Source organism: Oxyura jamaicensis, chromosome 2 (assembly GCF_011077185.1).
Source record: "Oxyura jamaicensis isolate SHBP4307 breed ruddy duck chromosome 2, BPBGC_Ojam_1.0, whole genome shotgun sequence".
Lineage (NCBI taxonomy): Eukaryota > Metazoa > Chordata > Aves > Anseriformes > Anatidae > Oxyura > Oxyura jamaicensis.
The window spans coordinates 156540130-156562072 of NC_048894.1; the positions used below are offsets into that span (position 1 = coordinate 156540130).

At 47.7% G+C, this 21943-nt stretch overlaps 1 protein-coding gene across 13 annotated transcripts in view; it reads left to right on the forward strand.

Moving 5' to 3' along the window:
- ADGRB1 (adhesion G protein-coupled receptor B1) overlaps positions 1–21943 on the forward strand; it is a 252847-nt gene that overhangs the window by 201596 nt on the left and 29308 nt on the right. For 10 of the 13 annotated variants that reach the window (XM_035316262.1, XM_035316249.1, XM_035316253.1 and 7 more), the window contains 4 exons: positions 3115–3184; positions 9816–9882; positions 14088–14173; positions 19138–19236. In XM_035316262.1, the coding sequence (XP_035172153.1) occupies positions 3115–3184; positions 9816–9882; positions 14088–14173; positions 19138–19236 (322 nt within the window). The remainder of the gene's footprint in view (positions 1–3114; positions 3185–9815; positions 9883–14087; positions 14174–19137; positions 19237–21943) is intronic. The other 3 variants (XM_035316257.1, XM_035316259.1, XM_035316260.1) reach the window with 1 other exon arrangement.

Genomic DNA, 21943 nt, shown 5'->3' on the forward strand with positions numbered 1-21943 from the left:
CCCAAAAGAGAGAAAGAAAGAGAGAAAGCACTGAGCTGCTGTATTAGGGGCTCGTTTGACTGCTGGAGGCGAGCATTTCACCCCAGGCAAGATATTAGCGACGCTTACCAAGGGCCCTGACGTGATTTATGCTGGCACATCAGGAGCAGCACCTGCATCCCTTGAAGTTTTCACGCCTGGCTTTTGCTTAGGAGACAAAATAAACTGGGGGGGGACTGAAAGAGGGGACACAAGCACAGGTGACAATCACGGGCTGCGTGTGCTTTTGGGGTTGGTGCCTGCGTCCAAGCCCAAACGGTGTGACTCGAGGAGCATCAGGCACGTCGGACGCAAGAGACTGACATCTTTTTTTTTTTTTTTGGTAATAAAAGGGATATTTTTTTTGGCTCTGATTTATGTACGCTGGGACAGATGGGAGTGTTAGTCAAGGGAATTTTGGACGAGCGACATCCACAATTGTAATCCGTACAGATTTATTTTTTTTTTTTTAAATAGCCTACATGTGTAGGAGCATAGTTTGCAGTGTTAGTGAAATGCAGTTATTCCTGGGCTAGGAAGCTAGCAGCTGATAAATGATGCATGCTAACATTTGGAATAGGTTAGGACACGAAGTGAAGAACGCTCTCGCCTGTTAAGGCAGCAAGGGAATTCCAGGTATTTAGCATCCAGCTCGGCTTCAGCTGGGATTAATGGCACCTCTAAGAGGGAAGAGGCTGAAAATGTGTTTTAAAGAGCGTAATCTGAAATAATTAGCACAATTCATGAGCTGATTCTCCCCCTTTTCCCCTTTGCTTATTAACATTTTTCTAAGCCCTCGTTCTAGATCTCTGCCAAGTCCTCAGCTGCTGGCAGCTGTAGCTCATTGAAGCCGCCGTGGTTTTCATCAGCACGGAGATTTATTCCCAGTTTTTCTCTTCTCCTCTCGGGGATGCAACTTCGCCTTTCCAGCAAAGAGTTTTTAGCAATTAGAACAATTTTAAGTTATTTAGACGGGCAAATTGTTCCCTAGAAACAATTCCATCGGAACATCTAGTCCCGGTAAAGAAGGAATAATTTGGTTAGTCCTCTTAGGATCATGTCGGGGCTTCAAATGGGTTTTTAATGCCGCCCTGGCTGAGGCTCTGAGTGGGTCTGCAGTTGTTCGTAACAGCCGTGGCTCTTGGTAGTCATTGTTATCAAATGAGCTTTTTTTAATGGGACGTGCTGATCGCATGGCACAGTTCTCCTGCTGGCCTGGCAGAACAAAACTCTTCAAATCAGGTTTCTCATGGAGTTAGGATGGTAACAGTCGTTTTTTTGACTGTGTAGCATGAGTGGCTGCCTACAGGGACAGACCAGTTAGAAGCAGGTTTCTTTCAGATAGCCAAGAATCGATTAGAAGATGTTGGGATTATGTTTGGATTTATTTCTTTTTCATCTAATCCCATGCAACTGTGGTTAGACATTCACTTTACCTCTCTCCCGAGGCAGAGGAGTTCAGCAGCCCTCATTGCTATGCTCGTTGGCTCGGCTGCCTTGCTGTGGCTGCCTCCTCCAGCAAACACAGCTTGCACAGCTCCGTTTTCAGCACAAGCTGGGGCTCCTTCCTACCCAGTCCCTGAAAGCTGATGAGTTCACAGCCCAAATGTGCCTTTCTGCATAATTGTCACGTCCCAGAGAAGCACTTTGCGAAGAACACGCTGCTATTTTTGGCAGAGTCTCGGCCAGCTTTCCTCTTTCCAGCGGGGCCTCTCGCATCGTGCTCGACTCCCCAAAAAAGCCCTTTCCCTGATGCCTTCGTGGGGTGCTTGCCGTGGGGTGACACGCCGATGGCGTTGTACCAAACACCGTGCAGCTGATATGGCTGGGATGCCCGGTCTGTAGGTGTGAAGGAAGCTCGACAAGAGGGGCAAGAGTTGATTAAGAAGAAAAAAAAAAAAAACAACAAAAAAAAAGAGACATCCCTTAACCCACTGGACACCCCTCAACCCCTACCCATCGGTTCAGGCTGCTCAAACGTGGGAATTTTGTATGGGAAGAGAAACACTTCACTTTCCAATGACTCTCAGATGCTTCACGTTCCAGCCAGCTTGGCCCTACACCACCCAGCTGGCAGCTGACCCTCTCGGTTAATCATCCGTGCGATGGTTTTGCTGCCGAGTGAGCACCCTGCCAGCAGGGTTAGTGTTTGGGTGCTGTGTCTGGACAGCCCTCCGAACCGCAGCTGCCTGCCGTGACCTCTACGGCGCAGGAATTAGGGTCTCGTCAAGAAGCACTAATCCCAGCTGGCTACTGATCCTGCTAATTCCTAATGGGATTTGCCCATCTTTAGCACTGAGACAGCTTTATGTGGCGTGGCTTGAGGAGGAGGGCTAAAAAAAGCCCCACCGAGCCCTCCGTGGCTGAGGAACCAGATGTTACCAGCCGGTATCTGGGCATTTTATAGGGAAAGGGAAGAGCTGGGCTGGGGATAGTGAACCAGAACAGTACCCAATCTCCTCTGTAGATTCTTGAGCAGTTTATCAAGCAGGAATAGGAAGGATCAGAAGGCTATTAGCAGGATATAGCATCTTTTGCTAGCTCAGAAGTGCTTGGGCATTCAAACACCCAACCATGTCAGAGCTTTTAATGATATTTCTTGGAGTTTCAGGCCAGCGTTTCCCAGTAACCTGCTCTGTCTCATTTGGGGTGAGATTTGAACCTAGGTTGTTCATGTATTAAGAGCAAACATAGGTCTTAATCTCTGCCTTGCCAGCTCTTTTGGGTTGGGTGGTGCCTGGATATCCCACCTGCAGGAATCAGCCTTGGATATCCTTGGCCAGCTATTCCGTGCCCCTAAAAATAAAAGGAATTGATGCTATGCATCTGAAAGTGCTATCATTTCCCACACAACTGCTGAGACCGCAGCGGGACGCGAGCTGATTACGGCTGATGGCACTCACTTCATTAGCACAGGTAACAAGGGCTCGTGCTTTTGGCTCTGAAGGTCCCGATTCAGCCTCTGCCGAGGGGCCAAGGTGGGACAGATGGTGCTAGAATAACACCAGGAGGATCGGGGTATATGATATGCCTGAGCTGGAGCAGACCTGCACATGTGCTGCAATGACCAATTTTCTCGTGTTTTTTTTTCCTTAGGGCTCCCCGCCTTGGTGGTTGCCATTTCCGTGGGGTTTACGAAAGCCAAGGGGTACGGCACCGCGAACTAGTGAGTACCTGGGGCTTTTCTTTCTTTTCCTTCCCGTCTAACCCTCTATCCTTGTCAAAATGCAGTCAGTGACCTGCAGGAGCAAAGGTAGGAGCTAAATTAGCGTGTGCTGCCCGTGGCAGAGGGAAGCAGGAGTGGTGGGAGTGGAAGGAGCATCCTCAAGCCCTCGGCTCATCGGGATGCTGTGCGCTTCCCTCCTCCCCATCCAGATGCCCAGGGGAAACCTTAGTAGGAGAGCCAAGTCCCCAGAGAGAGGACTCGTTTTGTGAACAGGAGCAGCCCTCTTAGTTCGGTTTGTCTGAACGAGAGGGACGTTGTCACCAGGGGGATAAGAGTGCCACGATCAGTAACGTGGATTTTGTCTGCACTTGCTTCTGAAGCATCCCCGCGGGAATACCACCAGGGCTAGATACTGAGCGAGGATCGTGTGCTCCTTTAAAAACAGCTTCAGAGGGACCGGGGAGATTAATTCTTCCATATATTACATCACCTTCATCTAAGTACCTTTAGATAAACACAGTACTTTATTTTTTTAGAGTCAAATGTGGAATATTTGAAGTTGTGGGTGTCTAAAAATGAAATAACAGCTTTTGTGTTTATGTACGTAATGGACTGCTTGATTGGACTCAGGTTTTCCAAGTAGCTCAGCTTAGTTTTAGGCATCGAAATTTGGGTAGGTTTTTCCAACCAAGTTTTTGAAAGCAATCTGAATTTGTTTGCTGAATCCCACACTGGGAGCAGTTCTATATCTACCTTTATGAAAACCAAGTTGGTTTGTTTGTTTGCTTGTTTTACCTTTTTTTGTAGTTACCTTTATGAAACTTCTTTTTATTGTAATTGGGGAAGGAAGTCAGGGTAGAAATTACAGAATAGAGCTGTGGAGAGGGAAAAACAAACAAACAAACAACAAAAAAAACCATTAAGGCAAGGTTGGAATCACTCAGCTGAATATTAGTGCAACCTTTTAAAAAAGTGGTATTTTTTCACAGTGTTGTGAAAAAATAGCTTAGAAATTTTATGCAAAGTGGCAGTCAAAGGATATTTTACCTAGCAATAGACCAGGCCCTTCCCTATCCCATCACATCGTTGTCCAGAGCCTCACTGGCCAGTTCTTTGCATTTTGGGTGCCGACAAATCCAGGCTGTACCTGTCCAGACTGCCCTGCCCCAGCCAGCTCTTGGGGGGATTTAGGGTCAGATTGTCCTGTTATATTGAGGGCTCGGTGCTTGTCGAGTGGCTCAGAAGAGGAGCCTGGCTTCCAGAGGTGTCACAGGTCCCAGATGCCCTTTAGCTTTTCTGTGAATCCAAATTCTGCTTCTGGGACATTCCTCCACCCAAGACCATGAGACCAACTCATCATCAGGAGGCAGCGAGGTAATGGGTGGAAGCTCTAAATATTTCTGCTTCCTTCCCTCTTTATGGACTGCTGTGAACTGGTGCAAAAAGCTTTGTGGATCCTTCCCTGTGAATGCTTACGGGCCACCACAGAATTCTGTAGTCAACACTGACCTCACAAAAAAGCCTTAGGAGGAAGGAGGGAATGTGCAGATGAGCTTTCCCTACCTCCCTGCCCTGGACTGTACGTGCCAGCATCTCCCTGCCCTGGAGCAAAGCCCTCCCAGCTTGCAGCACAAAGCATCAAGGCACAACAAAGCCTGCTGGACACCCTCTTTGCTCTCAGATTGGCACACCAGCAAGGCAGCACGTTGACTTTCTGACATTCCCAGGGTGTCCTTAACCAGAGCAGCTCTCCTCCTCTTGCTGCTAATCCCCTGGCTCCTTCCAGCCCTTAAATCTCCATCGCTCCTCGCATGCAGGGGCTGGAGGCTGGCTGCCTGGCAGGTCGGCTGGCTGCCCATGACACCATTTCTTAGCTCTTCTGTCAGGGTGCTTGTCACCAAAATAGCAGGGTTTTTTTTGCACCCTGACAGGTCCAATCCAGTCCTTTTTTTCCCTTCCATGCTGGAGCCCAGTGGGTGGTAAAGCCGGCGAGTCCCAGCAAAGTCATCGGGGCAAAAGTTCATGGAGAGCACATCTTGGTTCTGGTGCTCTAAATTAGGTTGTGCTGGTTGTGGTTGTAGGGTTTTTTGTTGTGGTTTGTGGCAGGGTTTTTGGTTGTTGTTGGGTTCTGTTTTTTTCTAGCTTGGAAGAATCATGCTCAGACTCAAAAGCATCAAAGAGCTGAAAGCTGAGCTCTCCCGCTGCCCAGTATCGGTGGTGCACGTGCAGTCACACCTTTTTTTTGCCCTGCAGGCACTTGCTCATCAAATGCAAACCTTCTTCCTGCCCACACTCAGACCAATCTAGGGAGGCTCATTCCATGCACACCCAAGTGCTCAGGCTCCCCCGTTGCCTGTCCCCAGCCAGTTTGTCCATCCCTTTCCTCTGCAAACCCCTGTGATACATCGGACGTGTCTGCAGCAGGGGGTTGTTGGCTTCACGAGGTGCTTAGTGAATTCAGAAACGTGCTCCCAGCCCTAATCCACTGGGAAAATCTTCCTGGGACACGCTGTTTGCAGAGCATGAGCACAGGAAATAGCCTCTGCTCAGACATGTGTAGCGCTGCCACCTTCTTGTGATTCCTGCCGTTGGCTTTATCAAGAGCAAAAGGTAAATCGAGCAAACCCAGGCGTGCACTTAAGCCCAGCAGTGCCCCAAGCAGCGTGCATGGCCCTGCAGGCACTGGTTGAGCAGTCCCTGCTCAACTCAATCGGTGCATTTTAGATCACGAAGCAAAAATCAGTGTGGACCAAGATAGACAGGGTGCCCCTACACTGCAGCGCAGTCACACTTGTCCCTGCTTTTCTGATCAAGAGCCATAAAAGCTCTTATACTGACGTGCAGGGAGGCCCTTGGTTTTACTATTTGTCTAGAACAAAGTCGATATTACATACCAGGAATTTCAGAGCTAACCTCCAAGTCTTGAGGTTGTTCAGACAGAGGAACTAGATATAACCCTGTTTAATGCTGGAGGTATGTAAACAGAATATAGACCTGGATCTCGGCTTGTCTCTGGGATGTTTTGGTTTTTGACCATGGCAGAAGTGTGCGTGGTGGTTGCAAAGCTTGGAGCTGGAGCTAAGAGGCACTTTTAGCTTTGTCTCGAACTGGAATAGGGCATGCACAGGGTGTTTCAGATGGGATGGCAGGCTTTCAAGGCATGAAGTTTCCACCTTGCAGAAGGAAACACAAGATGTTAACCACAACGTGTCCTTCCCTGTGGTGCAGGGGATGGAAGCTGACATGATAGACCACAAGGGACTTTGCAGTGTCCTTCGAAACTTCTTCCAACCCTGCAGTATCTGGATCCTAACAGGAGTAGCAGTGCGATGACACAGAGCTGCAGCAGTCTGGAGGTCTGTCCCACGGAGACTCGGTGGTGGTCAGAGGCTTGGCCATGTCTCCAAGTTATAAATCAGGGAGCTCAGAGGCTGCTTTGAGAATGGGAAGGTTGGAGGTACAAGCCTTTAGCTGGCTGGACTGGGACACCAAGTTGGAAGAAGAGAAGGGAGATAGAGTTTCAAATCAAAAATCCAAACTAGGTACTGTAAAATCCAAAACTCCAATGGGTACTGCAGGGTTTTGGCTGTGTCCCTGATGGTGTCAGAGCAGCAATTCTCCAGCAGGCATTCAACAAGAAGCCTTGATTGCCCAGGACACTTCTGGAGTGCTTTGAACCTTGTGATCTACAGTGAGGGCAGGAAGACTGCCTCTGGACCTCTAAAGCTCGACAAACTGCCTCCTGATTTCCAGGATTCCTTATGTGTCATTGCATCAGGGCTTCAGTCGCCCCCAGGTTTCTGTACGGATCTCTACTTGCTGGTGGGACAGCGCTGAACCCCAGATGTAGACTGAAGTTATAAACCTGTGTTGGCTGCTGCACCACGGGTCTTTAATTTTGTGCATGACCACGGTGAGACCTGTCACCAGCAGAGCTGTAGGGGGTAGTCCAGGAGGTCCTGCTGGAAGTCAGCTCTTCGCAGGACCAAGACAAAAGCCCTCCAGCCTCACAGCTTTGCCACAGGAGCATCTCAGCTGGATCAGATGTGGTGTGAAGAGGTCTCATATGCAAGAGCTGCCATCAGTTTGGGAAGCCCTGCTTGGAAATGGTGGCTGAGCATTGCTAAACCTCTCCTTCCCTCCCTTCCAGTGGTGATGTTATTTAAAAGATCTCTGGAGAGATCCCTTGGCAAGTTCTGGGAATCCTTGTAACGGCATGCAAACATTTTTGTGCCTTGCAGGAGCTAGACTAAAAGCATCCCCCCAGGACTCAGGTGTTGCTGGAGTCAGTTCTCCTTCTCCAGAACCGCTTCTTCCTCTCCTGCTGTCAGCCACAACATCTGACGTTTTTGGAAGGAAACACTGTGGTTACGAGCTGTGACAGGGAGGCCAGGCAGTCAGAAAGGATGAGGCCGGTGCTCGGTGATGTGTGAACTTGCCTTCATAAAGCCCACGGAGAGCCCTCCCTGCACCGTGTCCTCATCGCTAAATGGAGTATAGGGCTGCCAGCTCCCTTCTTGGGGTGAGCTGCATCTTCCCTTTGTGGCTAGAAGAGACCCCAGGGGAAAAAAAAAAAAAAAAAAAAAAAGTCTTCAAGACTTTTGAGCATCATGAGCATTGGAGCAGAAGGACTGGGCAAGGGCAGGGGTTTGGGAGCCCCCTCGATTCTCACCCTTGCATTCCTGAAGACTTCTTCCAGCTCTTGCAGCGATCCAAAGCTTCGCTCCTATTCCCTCCCTCCCCACCCGGTTATTTTGTTTTATTATCCTGGTTATTTGCTTTATTATCACAGCTGCTCAGACAGTTTCTGAAGGAGCAACTGGCTATCAGGAAGAAATCAGAATTGATTAAATTACCACATTACGGCTTTAATTTAGAAATAAACAAGATTCAGGCCTTGGAGAAAACCAGAATGTCCTGCTTCCAATTTTCAGTTTGAATTATTTTTTTTTCCCCAAATGTTCTGTGTTTTAAGGTGAAAAATAATGTTTTTTGCAAGTCAGAGTTGATACAAAAAGATCGGAGGTCGATCACCAGAACTGAAATGTCTCCAGGAAGGCTTTGTTTCCTGGGAGGGTCTGAAAAGCATCGCTTCTTCTGATGCAGAATGAAATGAGATGGCTGGGAGTGCCGGCACGTATGTGAATTTCTACAGGGTTGGCTGGGTTAAGAGCTTGGAGAAAGTCCTTGCTCCGTTGTGGTTGCCTGCTCTTACCCGTTGGTAAATACACGGTAGTTTTGCTGTTGAAACAGGATTACTTCACTGCACGTTTTCTCCAGGGCCCTGCAATGTCAGAGCATGGGGCTGCTGCTGGAGTGTAAATTCGTGTCTTTTCTTGCCCCAAAGTGCCCGCTTTGTGTGTCCACGCTCAGAAATTGCCGGATTCCCCATGAAATGGGGATTTTGGCTCCAGTACTGATGTAACTGTCAGAGTTACAGAGGTGGGAAGGGACCTCGGGGTCCCACAGGGCCACCTCCAGCAGGGTTCCCAGGCCCACGTCCTGGTGGCTTTTGAAGGAGGAGACCCCACAACACTGCTGGGCAGCCTGCATGGCCACCCCTACATTGAAAATGTGCGTCCTTAAAAAAAAAATAGCTTTTACTTTTCCTTCCTGTCTTTATGTTCAAACCTGAGAGTCTGGGTGTGGATGTAGGGGGCAGGAGGAGCCCCGTGGGGACACCTGGGGCCTACTGCTGCCTACCTGGGCTCTGGGATTCATCTCCCCCTTGAGGCTTCCATCCGGGCTGGGTGCTCTGATTACTGGGGTGGGGAAGATGTGATGAAGGCAGTCAGTGGAGTTCAGACTGTGATTTGACTGAATGTAACTGTAAAATGTAAAAAAAAAAGCATGTAAAAAGTCTTAGACCCAGTAGATTGGATCTCTAGTGACTAAAAATGCCATTGAGGCCTACTGGCACCATGACAGGCACAGACACGATATACACCAAGACTTAGTCAGAAGATTCACTTTGGTTTGTTGAGGCACCAACCCTTTAATTTAGGAGCCTAAATCCCACACAAGGACACCAGAGAGAGGAAAAATTCTTCTTGGGTGAGGGAGAAGCAACCAGCCGATTTCCAGAGGGGGCACCAAAACGCCTCACGTTCAGCTTATTCCTCAGGAGCATCCACATCCATCCCACTTTCCTCCTGCATCACAAATTTTCCCCATGACAGCGAGCCCAAAAGGAGGATCCAGGAGCAGAAATGTGCTTCTCTCCTGGACCTAAGACCTGAGGGGCATACTGGTTAGCAAATAATGAGGGACAATTTCCACAGTTTCTACTCTTCTTGTTTAAGCAAGCATGACAAGAGCATCATCTTGCTCACAAATCAATGCAGCTGCTTCCAGCAGGGCCTGGTCTGAAGCAGAGCATGGCAGGCATTTTACATGCACTCCTCTGTCAGCAATCAAACCTGGCTCTGCAGGCAGACCCCCAGGCAGCTGGGCTTTTGGGCACGTTCAGGAGGAAAGGAAAGCCCAACTTGCTTGCTTGTAAAGTCTGAGGCTTTTTTTTTTTTTACCATGGATTATCAACTCCACAGGCAGAGAGAAGCAGCAAAACATGTGCCTCTTTGTTGGTGATGCTGGCCACTGGGTAACTTTCTTTTCCTTCTTCCTTTTCCAGCTGCTGGCTGTCATTAGAGGGAGGTCTTCTCTACGCCTTCGTGGGACCAGCAGCCGCTGTCGTTTTGGTATTTGAGCTTGGCTGAAAGCATTTTTCTTCCCCCCCCTTTTTTTTTTATCTTACAGGGCTTCCCTCATTCTTCCAACCCAAAAGTGTCCCTCTCTACTTCCACCCGTGTTTTAAATAGCTTTCCCCTTCAGGAGGAAAGCACAAAGTGTTAGAAGCCAGCAATTTGGAATGGGGTTAAGCCTGAAATTTTGTGTGCCTCAGCTATGAGCCCTCTGCCTCTGGCCTCTCTGGAGTCCCCTAGGCATCTGGTTAACGCTTTGCCTTTTTATTGCCCTGTCTGGATGGAAATGCAGCCTGGTGGTGGAAAACTATGACATTACCTCCTTCCAAAACTGCTGTTACTGGTTGCTCTGAGAGCAAGCTGGGCCTCCACAGCCAGCATTTATTCTTCATTTGTCCTCGATGATCAGTGCACGTGAACAGCTTTCCTGTTTGCAGGTGAAATGGAGGTCTTCAAAATGGGTGTCAAACACCACGTATGCCTCTTGTTCAAAGAGATGGTGTGGGTAAAGTGGACGTTCCCAAACTGTCCCATCACATCCTGCCAGGTGGAGTCTGTTCTTCTGTCCCCAAAAGCCTGTCTCGGACAATTGTTACCCAAGTTGAAGGTGACATGCTTTTCGTCAAGCTCCCCTTGCTGCTGAAGCCTCACTGCTCATGAGAAATCTTGATGTCAGGGTTCAAAGGCTTTGAGAACTGCTGGTCCTCCAAAAACATCCTGCAGCAATCGCAGACACGGTGGTTAACACCACGTTTGAGCCCCATCTAAGTGGAAGTCCGCATTTTCAGAGCTGTATGTCCTCTAAAGCTCAGGTGTCCCATCGAGTCCCCTAGGAATGGGACTTTCCCTTTCAGCTCAGGCTTTTGTTTCATGCAGTGCCAGGGGGGATAGCTGCCCTGCAGCAGCAGCAGGCTTACAGGAGAGTAGCTACACAAAAGCTCTTGCTGCTTCTGTTCTCACTGCTGTCACTGCATGTCAGGTCACGTTGGTGCTGTTGTTTCATCACCATGTGAAAAAAACAAGCCATCCGTTGCCCCTCCTCTATAATAAAGCATAGCACATATCAGTTAGGGTCTTCCCTTAGCATGGGGCTACCACACGTGTTTGAGTCTTTGGACAGCATCATCAAAAAGTGGGGATAAGCAGGCGTTGAGGCCAGGCAGTCCTTAGATCTCTGTAGGCATGCAATGGCCGGATTTCTCTCCCTGACGTCGCAGATGGGGTCAGAGTCTTTATAGCTGGAATAATTGACAGCAGCATTAAGTGGCTGCGTGTTTCCTTTCCGACGAACTAGCTCGCTGCCCCATGACATAATAGCAGATAGCTCTGCCTCGGTAGCTTGCATGCTCAACAGACAGCGGTGATTAGGAGGGAGTGAAGTGTTGTAGTGCCCAGAGAAAAGGGAGTCAGCCTCCTGCCTGTTTTGCTTTTGTTGTGCCAACAACAAGGGAAGTAATCCTTCAGCTTTCCGCAGCCTGCTTCCATTCGGCAGCTCTGTTTTCACTCAAAGAAGGAAAAGGAGATAACCTTGCAGGGAGGTCAGCACCTGCAAATGGTGCTTGGTACAGAAGGCTTTAGGAGGCGGGGAGTCATCTCTGGAGGTGGCTGTCTTCAGTGCCCGGAGAGGGAGCCTCTACACCTCGTTTAGACGACCTGAGTCATTGCTAAATGAGAAGGAAATGCCCAAAAGTTGGGAAGGGGAGGAAGGATAAGCACTGAACACCTTTTTATGAATCGGAACCTGGGAGAAGCACGATAAGTTGCCCGAATCCACATTGTGATTTGCAGCACAGCACAAGGTTGAACACAAAATTCTCAGGTATGCACTGTCCTCCAGACCTCGAGTCTTCTCGAGCTGCCTCCTGTGCAGGCTTTGTCCTGATTTCGGGTTGACCGTGCCAGTGATGGAGGGGCAGTGCACCTTCCTGAGCACGAGGACAGAGAGGCTGTTGCAGGGCTGTGTCGGGGATATTCAGCTGTGCTGTTCTCAGGGGAGGTTTGCTTCAGAGATAATACAGCTGCTGCTGGGCAGGGATGCACAGAACAAGGTGAGACTTGGCTCTGACTGAACCAAGAAGCTCTTTCTCACCTGAAACTCTGAAGAATTTGATAGATGGACACCCAAGTGACTTTGCACGCAGCTGACTTAGCTCCAGCTGCATTTATGCTCTCTGCTACATCCCAGACCTTAACCTTGAGCCTTAAAAACCCAGCAAGCTTAAATGCAGAGCTCTTGCATGCAGCTGTACACCCCCAACTCAGGTGAAGCACCCTGGTGATACTTCATCACGCACAGGATGAAATCAGCAGGTGTCTGCAGGAAGAAGAGGTTCACGGTGAAGCCAGGCCAGGGAGTCATCATTCATCAGGCACTGATATCTCAAGGGATGAATTTCAGCTTTGTGCCTTTGCTTCTGGATGGCATTCTCGAGATCAGGAAATGAAGTTACGCTGCATGTTATCGGAAGTGGCAGCATTTAGAGGCATGGCCGTGCTATTTCCCTGTCTTTGAAAAGAAGCAGAGCCAGGATCAGAGTGGGATATTGATCACGATGATCAGTGCATTGGATAAATTATTATTTTCTATTAGGACAGTTGCATAGTTGCAATTGCAGAGCTGCACTTCACCATCTCCCCTGCAGTAAATGAATGAGGATACACCCTCAAGTCTTTCAAGCCCTAGTAATGATCCAGCCTGCAAAACCTTAACCTCATCTTCTTTACTGCTTTCCAGCACCTTAAAGAAGGGAACTTCATGCACTCAGGAGCCTCCAGCATGGTGAAGAAATATCACTGACTTCCAAGTGTGCTGTCTGTTCAAGCACATAACCAGAGGTTGTTTTCCTGCTGATCCTTGGCTGAGTTGCTGTGGCTGACTCCCCGGCCTTGTTTCCTTAAAACAATACCATGGTGAGCTCTAGAAATGGACTCACAGCTGCGGGAAGTAGTCCGCTCACCCAGCAGCTGATACAAAGGGAAATAATTGCTGTGTGGGAGCTCTTCCGTTCACTCCCAGCTGTGGACTCCCCATCAGAAAGCTGGGTCGTGCTCGGCTGAGATCAGCAGGCCAAGCTCGGAAAGATTGCTCATTCCTGAGGAAGATTTTGGCAATTAGATGGAGGCTTAGCAGCCGTCTCCCTTCCCTTGGGCTGTGTTTTCTGTGAGTTGTCCCTGAGGGCTACCTCCCAGGGGTCTGTTACACTCACCGAGGCTCTCAGCCAACATGTGATGCTATAAATGTCTCTAAATTTGTCCTAAAACCTCTTATTGCAAGCACCCCACGCAGAAGAGCACCAGTACTACGTCCTGCCAACACCCCGCGGCTCCTTGTCAACAAAACCAGGAGAGTGTCACTTTTTTTCCACCATCAGTGCCGTGCCCCCAGGGACTAACGGGTCACGAACGGGGTGATGCTCGGGGGCTGCTGAGGTTTGGTTGGGGGCTGTAAAACAGATGCAGCTGGCAGCAGGGAGTGCAATCAGAAGGGAGCACTGCGGAGTTTAACGCCGCTTTGCAAGACGTCAGCTCTGCACAGCTATTTCCCTGTGAGGATTTACACCCGCTTGATGCAGACATCCGTGCTCTCACCCTAACGAAGCAGGAGGAAGGGCTCCTTGAAGTCACCCACTAATTTCTGGGAATCGGCTGGGTGGTTAATCCACGAGCTGTGTCAAGCAGCTGATATTTCTACCTGCTCCAGCACCCCTCCACCTGAGAGCAGCAGTGGTGGTTCACTGAGCAGAAACCACAGCACCTTATTATTATTCCAGTGGTGGTTTTGGGAGCACAGACTCCAAAAAACACTTGAAACTAGGTTTTATCACCCCACTGCTCTCCCCTGCATTGGACGTTTTCTATTTGTACCACCCTGAAGAATTCTTTTTGTGCCTTGGCTTTGCCTGTTTAGATCTCAAACTTACATTGGGTTTCAAGCAGCCCCGCAATGATCTGAGAGCATTTTACAGCCTTGTTCTGGTCCATGGAGACCTCTCCGATCTGCTGCCAGCTGCATTCTGCTTTTCTGAGCTCAGACACGTGGCAGGGGAGGTGGGATGGGGTGGAGAAGGGGCAGAGGTGCAACCGCGCCACCCAGCTTTGGGAAAAACTAAAGGGCTCGGCTTGCCCTGTAGATGCCTTCTGTACTACTGCGTTTGACCTGACCCACTTGAGAACAAATCTGTGTGTTGTTTTTCTTTCAACAGGTGAACATGGTTATTGGCATTCTGGTTTTTAACAAACTTGTATCCAAAGATGGAATAACAGATAAGAAACTGAAGGAACGGGCAGGGTATGCCTTATCAATACATCTAAGTAAAGAATGAAAAACAAAACAAAAACAACAAAAAAATAAAACAACCAAGGTTGTGATCAATAACCAGGTCAGGAATGCAAAGAGTGGAGGTGCAGACAGCAAGCAAAAGCAGATTTAAAGAAAACGAAACAAACAAACAAAGAAATCCTTGGTTTAATCTCTCTGCCTTGCCATTCAGCGTGGGGACAAAAGACCCAAGAAGCCGCACTGTGACGAGGGTTAGAAGTTCAGCTCTTTGTTAAAAAGGCTTCAGCCCAAGCTGATGTAGATCCCAAAGATCAGGGAAAGCCAATGGCTCTTCTCTCCAATTCCTAGAGACAGCAGCTGGGGCAAGGAGGTGGCACTGCTTAGGATGTCATGTCCCATGGGGTCACACCCAACGCCTGGCAGGTGGCCGAGGGATGGCAAAGGGACGCAGTGCTTTGAAGGAAAGGGTGTTTGGGGCTGCACAGGTGAAGAAATTAGTGGATGGATGGATGTGTAAAGAAGAGGACTGGTAGATAATGTAAGAAAAAAAGTCTGATACGACCTGAGGTTCTTAATCTTCTCCACAGCCACCACCCCAACCTCCATCCCCAAGCTCAGGACTTGTGGCAGCTGGGTTTTGCCTTAGTATAAACTGAAAAGTTGCTTCCACAGCTCTTGGGAGCAGCAAGGATGGCAGGTACCATGCAGGGCTCTCCCCTGGCTTTACCTCCAGCCCCTTTTGCCAATGGCTGCTGGGTCACTGGCTCTAGGAGCGTGAGAGCCCCCTTCTCCTATGCTCCTATTTGGGTCTGCAGCCTGCTCAGACTTAATCCCTGGGTTATGCCATGCTGTAAGCAAAGGACGAGTGGCATGCTGATACCCTGAGTCAAATCAAATGCACAGGTCAGCCTGTAGCACCCCAGGGCTTCAGAAACAATAAGCTGCAGCATCCAGTGTGGGGATGCAACACCCGCGGGCCCTCAGATTGCATCTGGGAGGCAGAAAGCATGGACAGGCTTCAGTGTTGCTGTGGTTGTCGTATGCAGCGGGGAGTTCTGCTGGAATTCATGTTCAATTGGTGATGGCATCAAACAGAGGGCAGAAGCAAGCTCTTACCCGAGCCAGAGGAGGAGGAGAGGAATGAGGGAAGGCTTACGGTTTGGGGGCAGTGTTGGCGTGCCCAAGTGGTGCAGTGAAGAGGGGAAATTGGTGCCTTAATAGGGTTATAACAAGGGGAGACCTGAGCCCGTTTGGATGAGGTGTCTGATGCTGCTGGGTTGGAGACGTATGTGATTAAGTGCTTTGCTTACAGGAACCACCACCAAGGAAGCGCTTTATTCTGCACGATGCCTATTTGACAAAGAGCGAACTCAAGAAAATGCCCTAACTGCAGGCAGAGTCCACAGAAAGATAATTAGGCTGCAAAGCCAACGCTGAAATGAATGCTTTATTGGATTAGCAGAGCAGAGAGTTACTGCCCATCCGTCTCTCACTCTCTAAGCTAAACTGCACACGGAGTGGCCTCATTTAATCCCTTTCAGCTGGTTATTGATCACATTCGTAGTCGTACTTTGAAAAACAAAACCTGCAAAGCAAAAAAAAAAAAAAAAGTCGTTTTTCTGATGTTCTTTGTTTTTTCTTTCTTTTCTCTTTTTCCCCCCTCTTTCGTGTCCGTGTGTGTGTGTGCAGCACTTTTTGAGCCTTCTCTGTGCTAAATGGTTTTGTTCTCCTTTCGAAGTGCACCCGCTGAGATTGCGGATTTGCTTTGGAGAGCTCTGGTGCCCCTTCCCTTTAGCTAGCCGCTTCTGGCCTGGGCCTGGGAACCGTGTTGGAGGGTAGATCTGGAGATGATCCGAATGAGTAACGGCCTCGGAGATGTTTGGATCTGAGGAGCTGGTCTAAAGAAACGTTGTGTTTCCTTTAGCAGAGGCAAGAAGTATGGTTCAGTGTTGCAAAAAAAAGAAAACAAAGGGAAAAATAAAAATAAAAAAGGGAGGGAAAGGACCTGTTGAACACTAAGAGGAGCCCAGCACATGTACTGCAGGTCTGTTGGCACCAATAAATCGGTGTTAACAGCTCCGGTAAAATAGCACCCGAGACACGATAGGTCTTGCCCTATACTTACCAGAGGAAATCACTCTGATTACTGTTGTCAGAAACCATTGACTTTCTAATGGCAGTGGCTTTATGCATGTGTCATAAAACTAGGCTACAGAGAGGTGGATGTGGTTACGTGGAGAGCTGGCGCAGTGCGCATGGATGCCCCAAATCCTTTCCAGGCACGTGCTACGTGCTCGAGCTAGGGAGAAAACCCTGCAAGAGGATCCCATCAGGTACCTTCCTGCTTGCAGTGGTTCCCCATTACCATTTCTGCCTCCTCTTGGGGTCAGCTGCACGACAGGGTTTGAGCCTTGTTGACGGGAGTGCTCCTAAAAGTGAAAGTTTTAATGTTGGACACAGGAGCCTTTAAAATGAATTTTAAATTTATTCAGCCAAGGTTTTTTCCAGAAGCATTTGTGTGCTCATGCAGCCAGGGAAGAAGAATGAGGCTATAGGATATATTCAGGATATCGTTTTAGCCTGGTGAGCTTAATCTCCCTAGGCTCCCTCTGTAGCCACTGCAGAGAGATGGGAGCCCTGTTTCGTTCTTCCAGCGTGCCCCTTAGAGGAGCTTTACTTCTTTTTTTTCCCTCCGATGATTATAGAGAGGGCTTGAGAAAGTTTGCCCCAGTACCTTGCGTGAAATATTCTCTGCGCGTCCTGGCGGGGTGGAAGAGCTGGATTGTCAGTACCTAGAAAAGAAAGTAATTGGAAAGAGATAATGACTGCATTAAAATAGGAGCAGATTTGGATTGCCCTTCACCTGCGAGCGTTTCTTGTTGGAAGCAGTGCTCCTACTCTTTGGGCTGTCCATGGCGTAAAGCACTATTCAATAAAGGGTAGCAAAGTCCAGGCTCTGCTGAACGCACCAGATGAGTCCGTGAGCTGTTTGTGGATGTTTAGGAAGCAGAAAAGGCTAAATTAAATGAATGCATTATTCACTGTGGTTATTTCATTAGCTACCCTTTCATACCTACATGCACCAATATAAACCTGCTACGGAAATTCAATATATTAGCAACCTCAAGCCCCGAACTAGAACAAATTAGAATATAAACGCACCCACATCTGTGCCTACTGCTTACAATTTTCTGCATAAATGCACCCAACAGCAGTTACAGTTGTGTGTTATAGTGGTCTTTTGGCCAGTTCTTTGTGATTCAGTGTCATTCATGTTTTTTCTGGTATAGTTTTCCATCAAATTCCTCGAATCAATCTACTTTCTTTTTGCTGCCTATCTCTGCCTCTCTCTGTCTCTCTGCTTATCTGTTCTTTGTGGCTTATAGGTCTGGGGATGGACCATGATTTTTTTAAGGGTCATGCACTTAATGCCTCTCAAGACCCACTTTATCTTTGGTTCAGCCATTGTCCTCACTGGATTTGCACCATCCTTCCTGGAAGATATGAATCTATTGACACAAGAACTAATTTTCTCTGTGTCTCAAGGCTGAAAGTTGCTGCGGGCCACCTTAGTTACTTAGTCATTATTCTGCAAGGGAGTAATGGCTTATGTCACTGGAACTAACTAATTAAAAGACCAATCAATAGCCACTTAAAAGTAAGCTCGACGACCACTAGGACCACTGATAATGCTGTGTTGGTGTTCATGGGAGTGTCCTTTTTGCAGGGAGACTGAAAACAAAGCCATAAAAGTTCAGAAATGATCTGTCAAGTTTCCTGATTCCTCTCCCAGCCAGGGTAGGGCTGTAAAAACCCAAGGTCTGGTACTTCCAGACACCACCAAAGAGTGGCCGACGTGCTGTCCTTTGGCAGCAGTGTTCCTGCCTAGTCGTATTAGGCATGGCGTGTAGGTCTGTAGGATGTAATTCTGGGAAGAAAATAAGCCAATGACAAGCTCATGCAGCTTCTGGGCTCCCAAGTAAGAGCTGGCTTGTTGGGTTCACACATGTAATCTTCCAAAAATCATGAGTACGTGCCCAACCCTGGTCCCTGAAGCTCCCTATACCAATAGCCCATGATAGCCTGCCTTTGTGGTTGATCCCATCCAGCATAAGAGGGAGCAACCCGTGTGAACAAGACTCAGGGTTCAACCCAAAGAGGTTTTCAGCTCCAAAACAAAACCCGAGAGAAGAAACGTCTCAAAAGGAGTCAGCCTGTCCACCTCCCTTCAGGGCAGGTAGATGGGCTGACAAAACACCCGAGCTCATGCTCAACCTCAAGGACAGCAGATCCATGTGCATGTCCTTCGTCATGGATTAAGCCACCAAAGAGCATCCCCTGGTGTTGGCAGCTGCCACGTGGGTGTCCCCACCAAGGTGAAGAGCAGCACGCAAGGGGCAGTGGAGGAAATGTCCTACCTATCCCTCACATTGCTGTAGGAAGGAAGCGAAGCACAGTCCCCACAGCCCTACTTCTTGCCTTCTACTGTACAGCCCTGCCACCTTTTTTGTTTTGGAGCAAAAAGGCCAGGAGGGAAACAAGCAATTCCTCAAAAAAAAAAAAAAAGAAAACAAACCAAAAGAATACAAACCAAAAGAAGGAGGTGGAGACTGGGAGAGCAGTACTGGCTTCTCTTCCACGGGTGCCGGAGAGAGACACCCTGAATCTGGCAAAAACTTTCACCAACACAGTTCCACCCTCTCCAGCGGCACCAGCACGTCTCTGAATCGTACATTTCCCCATTTCCCGCAACTGAAGTGGTACAGATGAGAGAGTTTTATTCCTGCCTGTCTTTCATTTCTCTTTTCACACTGGGTATGGTTGGTTGGTTCCCTTTCTTCTTCCTTCCTTTCTTCCTTTCTTTCTTTCGTTCTTTCTTTCTTTCTTTTGGCTTCTCTTTCCCTTTCCTTTCTACGTTTGTGTTCATGAGCAAAGTGTTTTGTTTTGTTTCAGTCTTTTGGTTTTAATTGCAGTCAGATGGCAGTGCCCCTTTACGGCATGACGCTCAAATGTTCCAAGTGTGGAGTAGTTTCTTCCGCTGAAGTTTCGGCCACAGCCACCAGTAACGCCATGTTAGTTCCTCTAATTTCAACTTCTTTTCTTTCTTTCTTTCCACTTTCTTTTTTTTTTTTTTTTTTTAGTTATTATTATTTCCCTCTTTCATTTCCCTCCTCCCTCACCAGCCCGTTTGTTTTCTCTCCCATCTCCCTTCCACCTTCCCACATCCCCACCTCTCCCCGACCTCATTCTGTGGGCCAGGAGTAGCGTAGGGCTCCTGCAACCTCCTCCTGAGGGGCTGGGTCCTGAAAAGCATTTAACGACATGCCTAACTTTAAGCATGTGAGCAGCCCATGGAAGACATTTGCTCAAAGTTGGGTTTACGTTTAACTCCCCCGTTCAGTTTACTGTTTGGATTTGCAGACTTAAAGGTGTGGTTCCCATTAATTTCGGTGTTAGACTTGGCCTTCAAACTCCAGTTTTGTCAAACACTTAAGCATGTGCTTGAGTTTTTTACTTCAATGAGTAAATGTACACTGGGTATGATTTAAGTGAGATGGAGAACCACCTCTAATAGTTTACCTTTTTTCTCTTCTAAAGGGCTAGAGTTAAGTTTAAAAACCTCGTAGGGCTGCGGTTCTGATTTGATAGGTGTTGACTGCCTCTTTTGGACCCCTAAAAGCACTTGGAATTAGTTCTCAAAATCTAAAAGCGTTTCATAGCTCTGAGTTACAAAAGTCAAATGCTGTTAAGTCTCTTCTTAGATGCAACTGGAGTTAGTCAAAAAAAATTAACTTATGAAAATGTCAGAGCTTTGCTCTGCTGGAGAAATTGTTGCTATTATTATAGTTGGCTTTTCTCCCAAAGGTTAAGGTAGGAGGGAGAGCGACGAGGAAAGATTTGTCTTTCCTCCTTCCCTTTCTGGAATTTTATCTACATCCTTACAAGGTGATGCTATATTTTGATTTTGGTGGCTAAATTAATATATATAAAACGTGTGAAGCTATCTCAGTTAGCCATTTTCAATTTGTAAAACTCCTACCTGTAAATAATCTGATCAAAAATAGACAGTCCTGAGCCAAATCTCAAAACGTGGAAATGTAAAACAAAACAACCATTTCTAGGAAATTCAGAAGAGGTTAGGGAAAAATGCACATTTCTGGAAAATCACCCACTGTTGTTAGAAAAAGAGAACATGCCATCACCTCTACTAAGAGCTAACAGTTTCTATTAGATGCAAAAACTAAACAAAATCTAATTTAGTTTTCGCTGCTGAACTTGTTTCCCTTTTGCAACAGTGCCGAGCTAAGATGCTGAGATGGCATCGGTCCAGGCACTCGTACCACGAGTCTGGAATTAGCAGGTCACTGCATTTCGCTTTCCTGAGGAATGCTAACCCAGCAGAAACCTCACTATTAATAAAGCAGACCGTTAAATAGGAGAGGCTTTCAGCTCCTTGTAAATTCATTTCACAAGTAAAGCAATCTCGAATCTTTCTTCCATATTGTCTGACATCGGTCTGTCATAAGTCATCTCTTCTGATTCATCTTCAAATTAGAAAGAGGAGATATGAAATCCAGATCTCCTGCTTATCCTGCTTTTCTAATTTAGGTGGTTTGATCGAAAGTAGAGGGCCCTCCTAAAAGGATATGTCTTTTGTTTTCCCAGTTGATAGAATACCTTAGACAGTTAATGCCAGTACTGTTTTTTTTTTGTGTGTGTGTATCCTCTGCTCTCGTCCTTGCAAAAAGAGTGTATTATACATGAATTAGTACACTCATCCCCTTCCCCGACCTTTTTTGTCCCCTTCAATCTGAGGCTGACCTCCCTCTGGTTTTCTTCCTCCAAATTATTGTAAATGAGGTTGTCCGTAAGGCAAAGCCTTGACTGTGCTTCATGTCACGGCCACCATTCTGCTGGCCTTGATCCTGGACTCGGGCAAGTTTTACCATTGACTTTTGGAGTCCTGCAGTGTAAATCAGATGCCGTGAGGATTCCTGGCTCCTCTCCGATGTTGAATTAGGCATAGTGGCTCAGCAAAGAGCACATCAAGGATGTTCCTGTCTGGTTCCCTCTGGGGTTCCTCAGGTCCTCTCCAGCTCACCTCCCATAGGTTTCAGAGGCTCATCTCTGAGCTAGCATGGTTGGAAAGAACAGAACTTTCTGTCTGTTTCCTTGGCATCTGAAAATCATAAAAGTTTTGAGCAACTCTTGATGGTAATATCTAAGAGAGAAGGGGTCAGGGAAGGGGATGTGTAACTGAGGGAGAACATGGTAAACCACTGATGGGAGAGCAGGTAGTGATTGTGACAGAGGAGACAAAGTATATACTGGAAATTGTGCAGTTTCTTGACTAGGGAGATGATAAAAAGGAAAGCTTTGGATATCTATGACCTGTTAAGTGTAACCTAGATTTGACAGCTGTGGGTTAGAAAAAAGCCTTCCCTGTTGAATGCTCTGGATGAGATCTGGGTTATGTATTGCCATTGGACGGCTTCTGTTCCCACATTTCTTTCCTTGCAATTGTTGCTTGTACGGTAGCCTCAGCCTGAGAAATACTGCCCTATAATTCATTTGTCTTTGCTACCTGTGAAAAAATTTGATCTGAGACAGGAATATATCTCAAGGACATGCCATTTCTTGTATTTCTTCTTGGTATTGCGTTGAAAGGGGACAGCCACTGAAGATAATGGGGACTGCTATGGAAGGATGAAAGAAAGGAGAGAAGGAAAGAGAAGGAAGGAAGGAAGGAAGGAAGGAAGGAAGGAAGGAAGGAAGGAA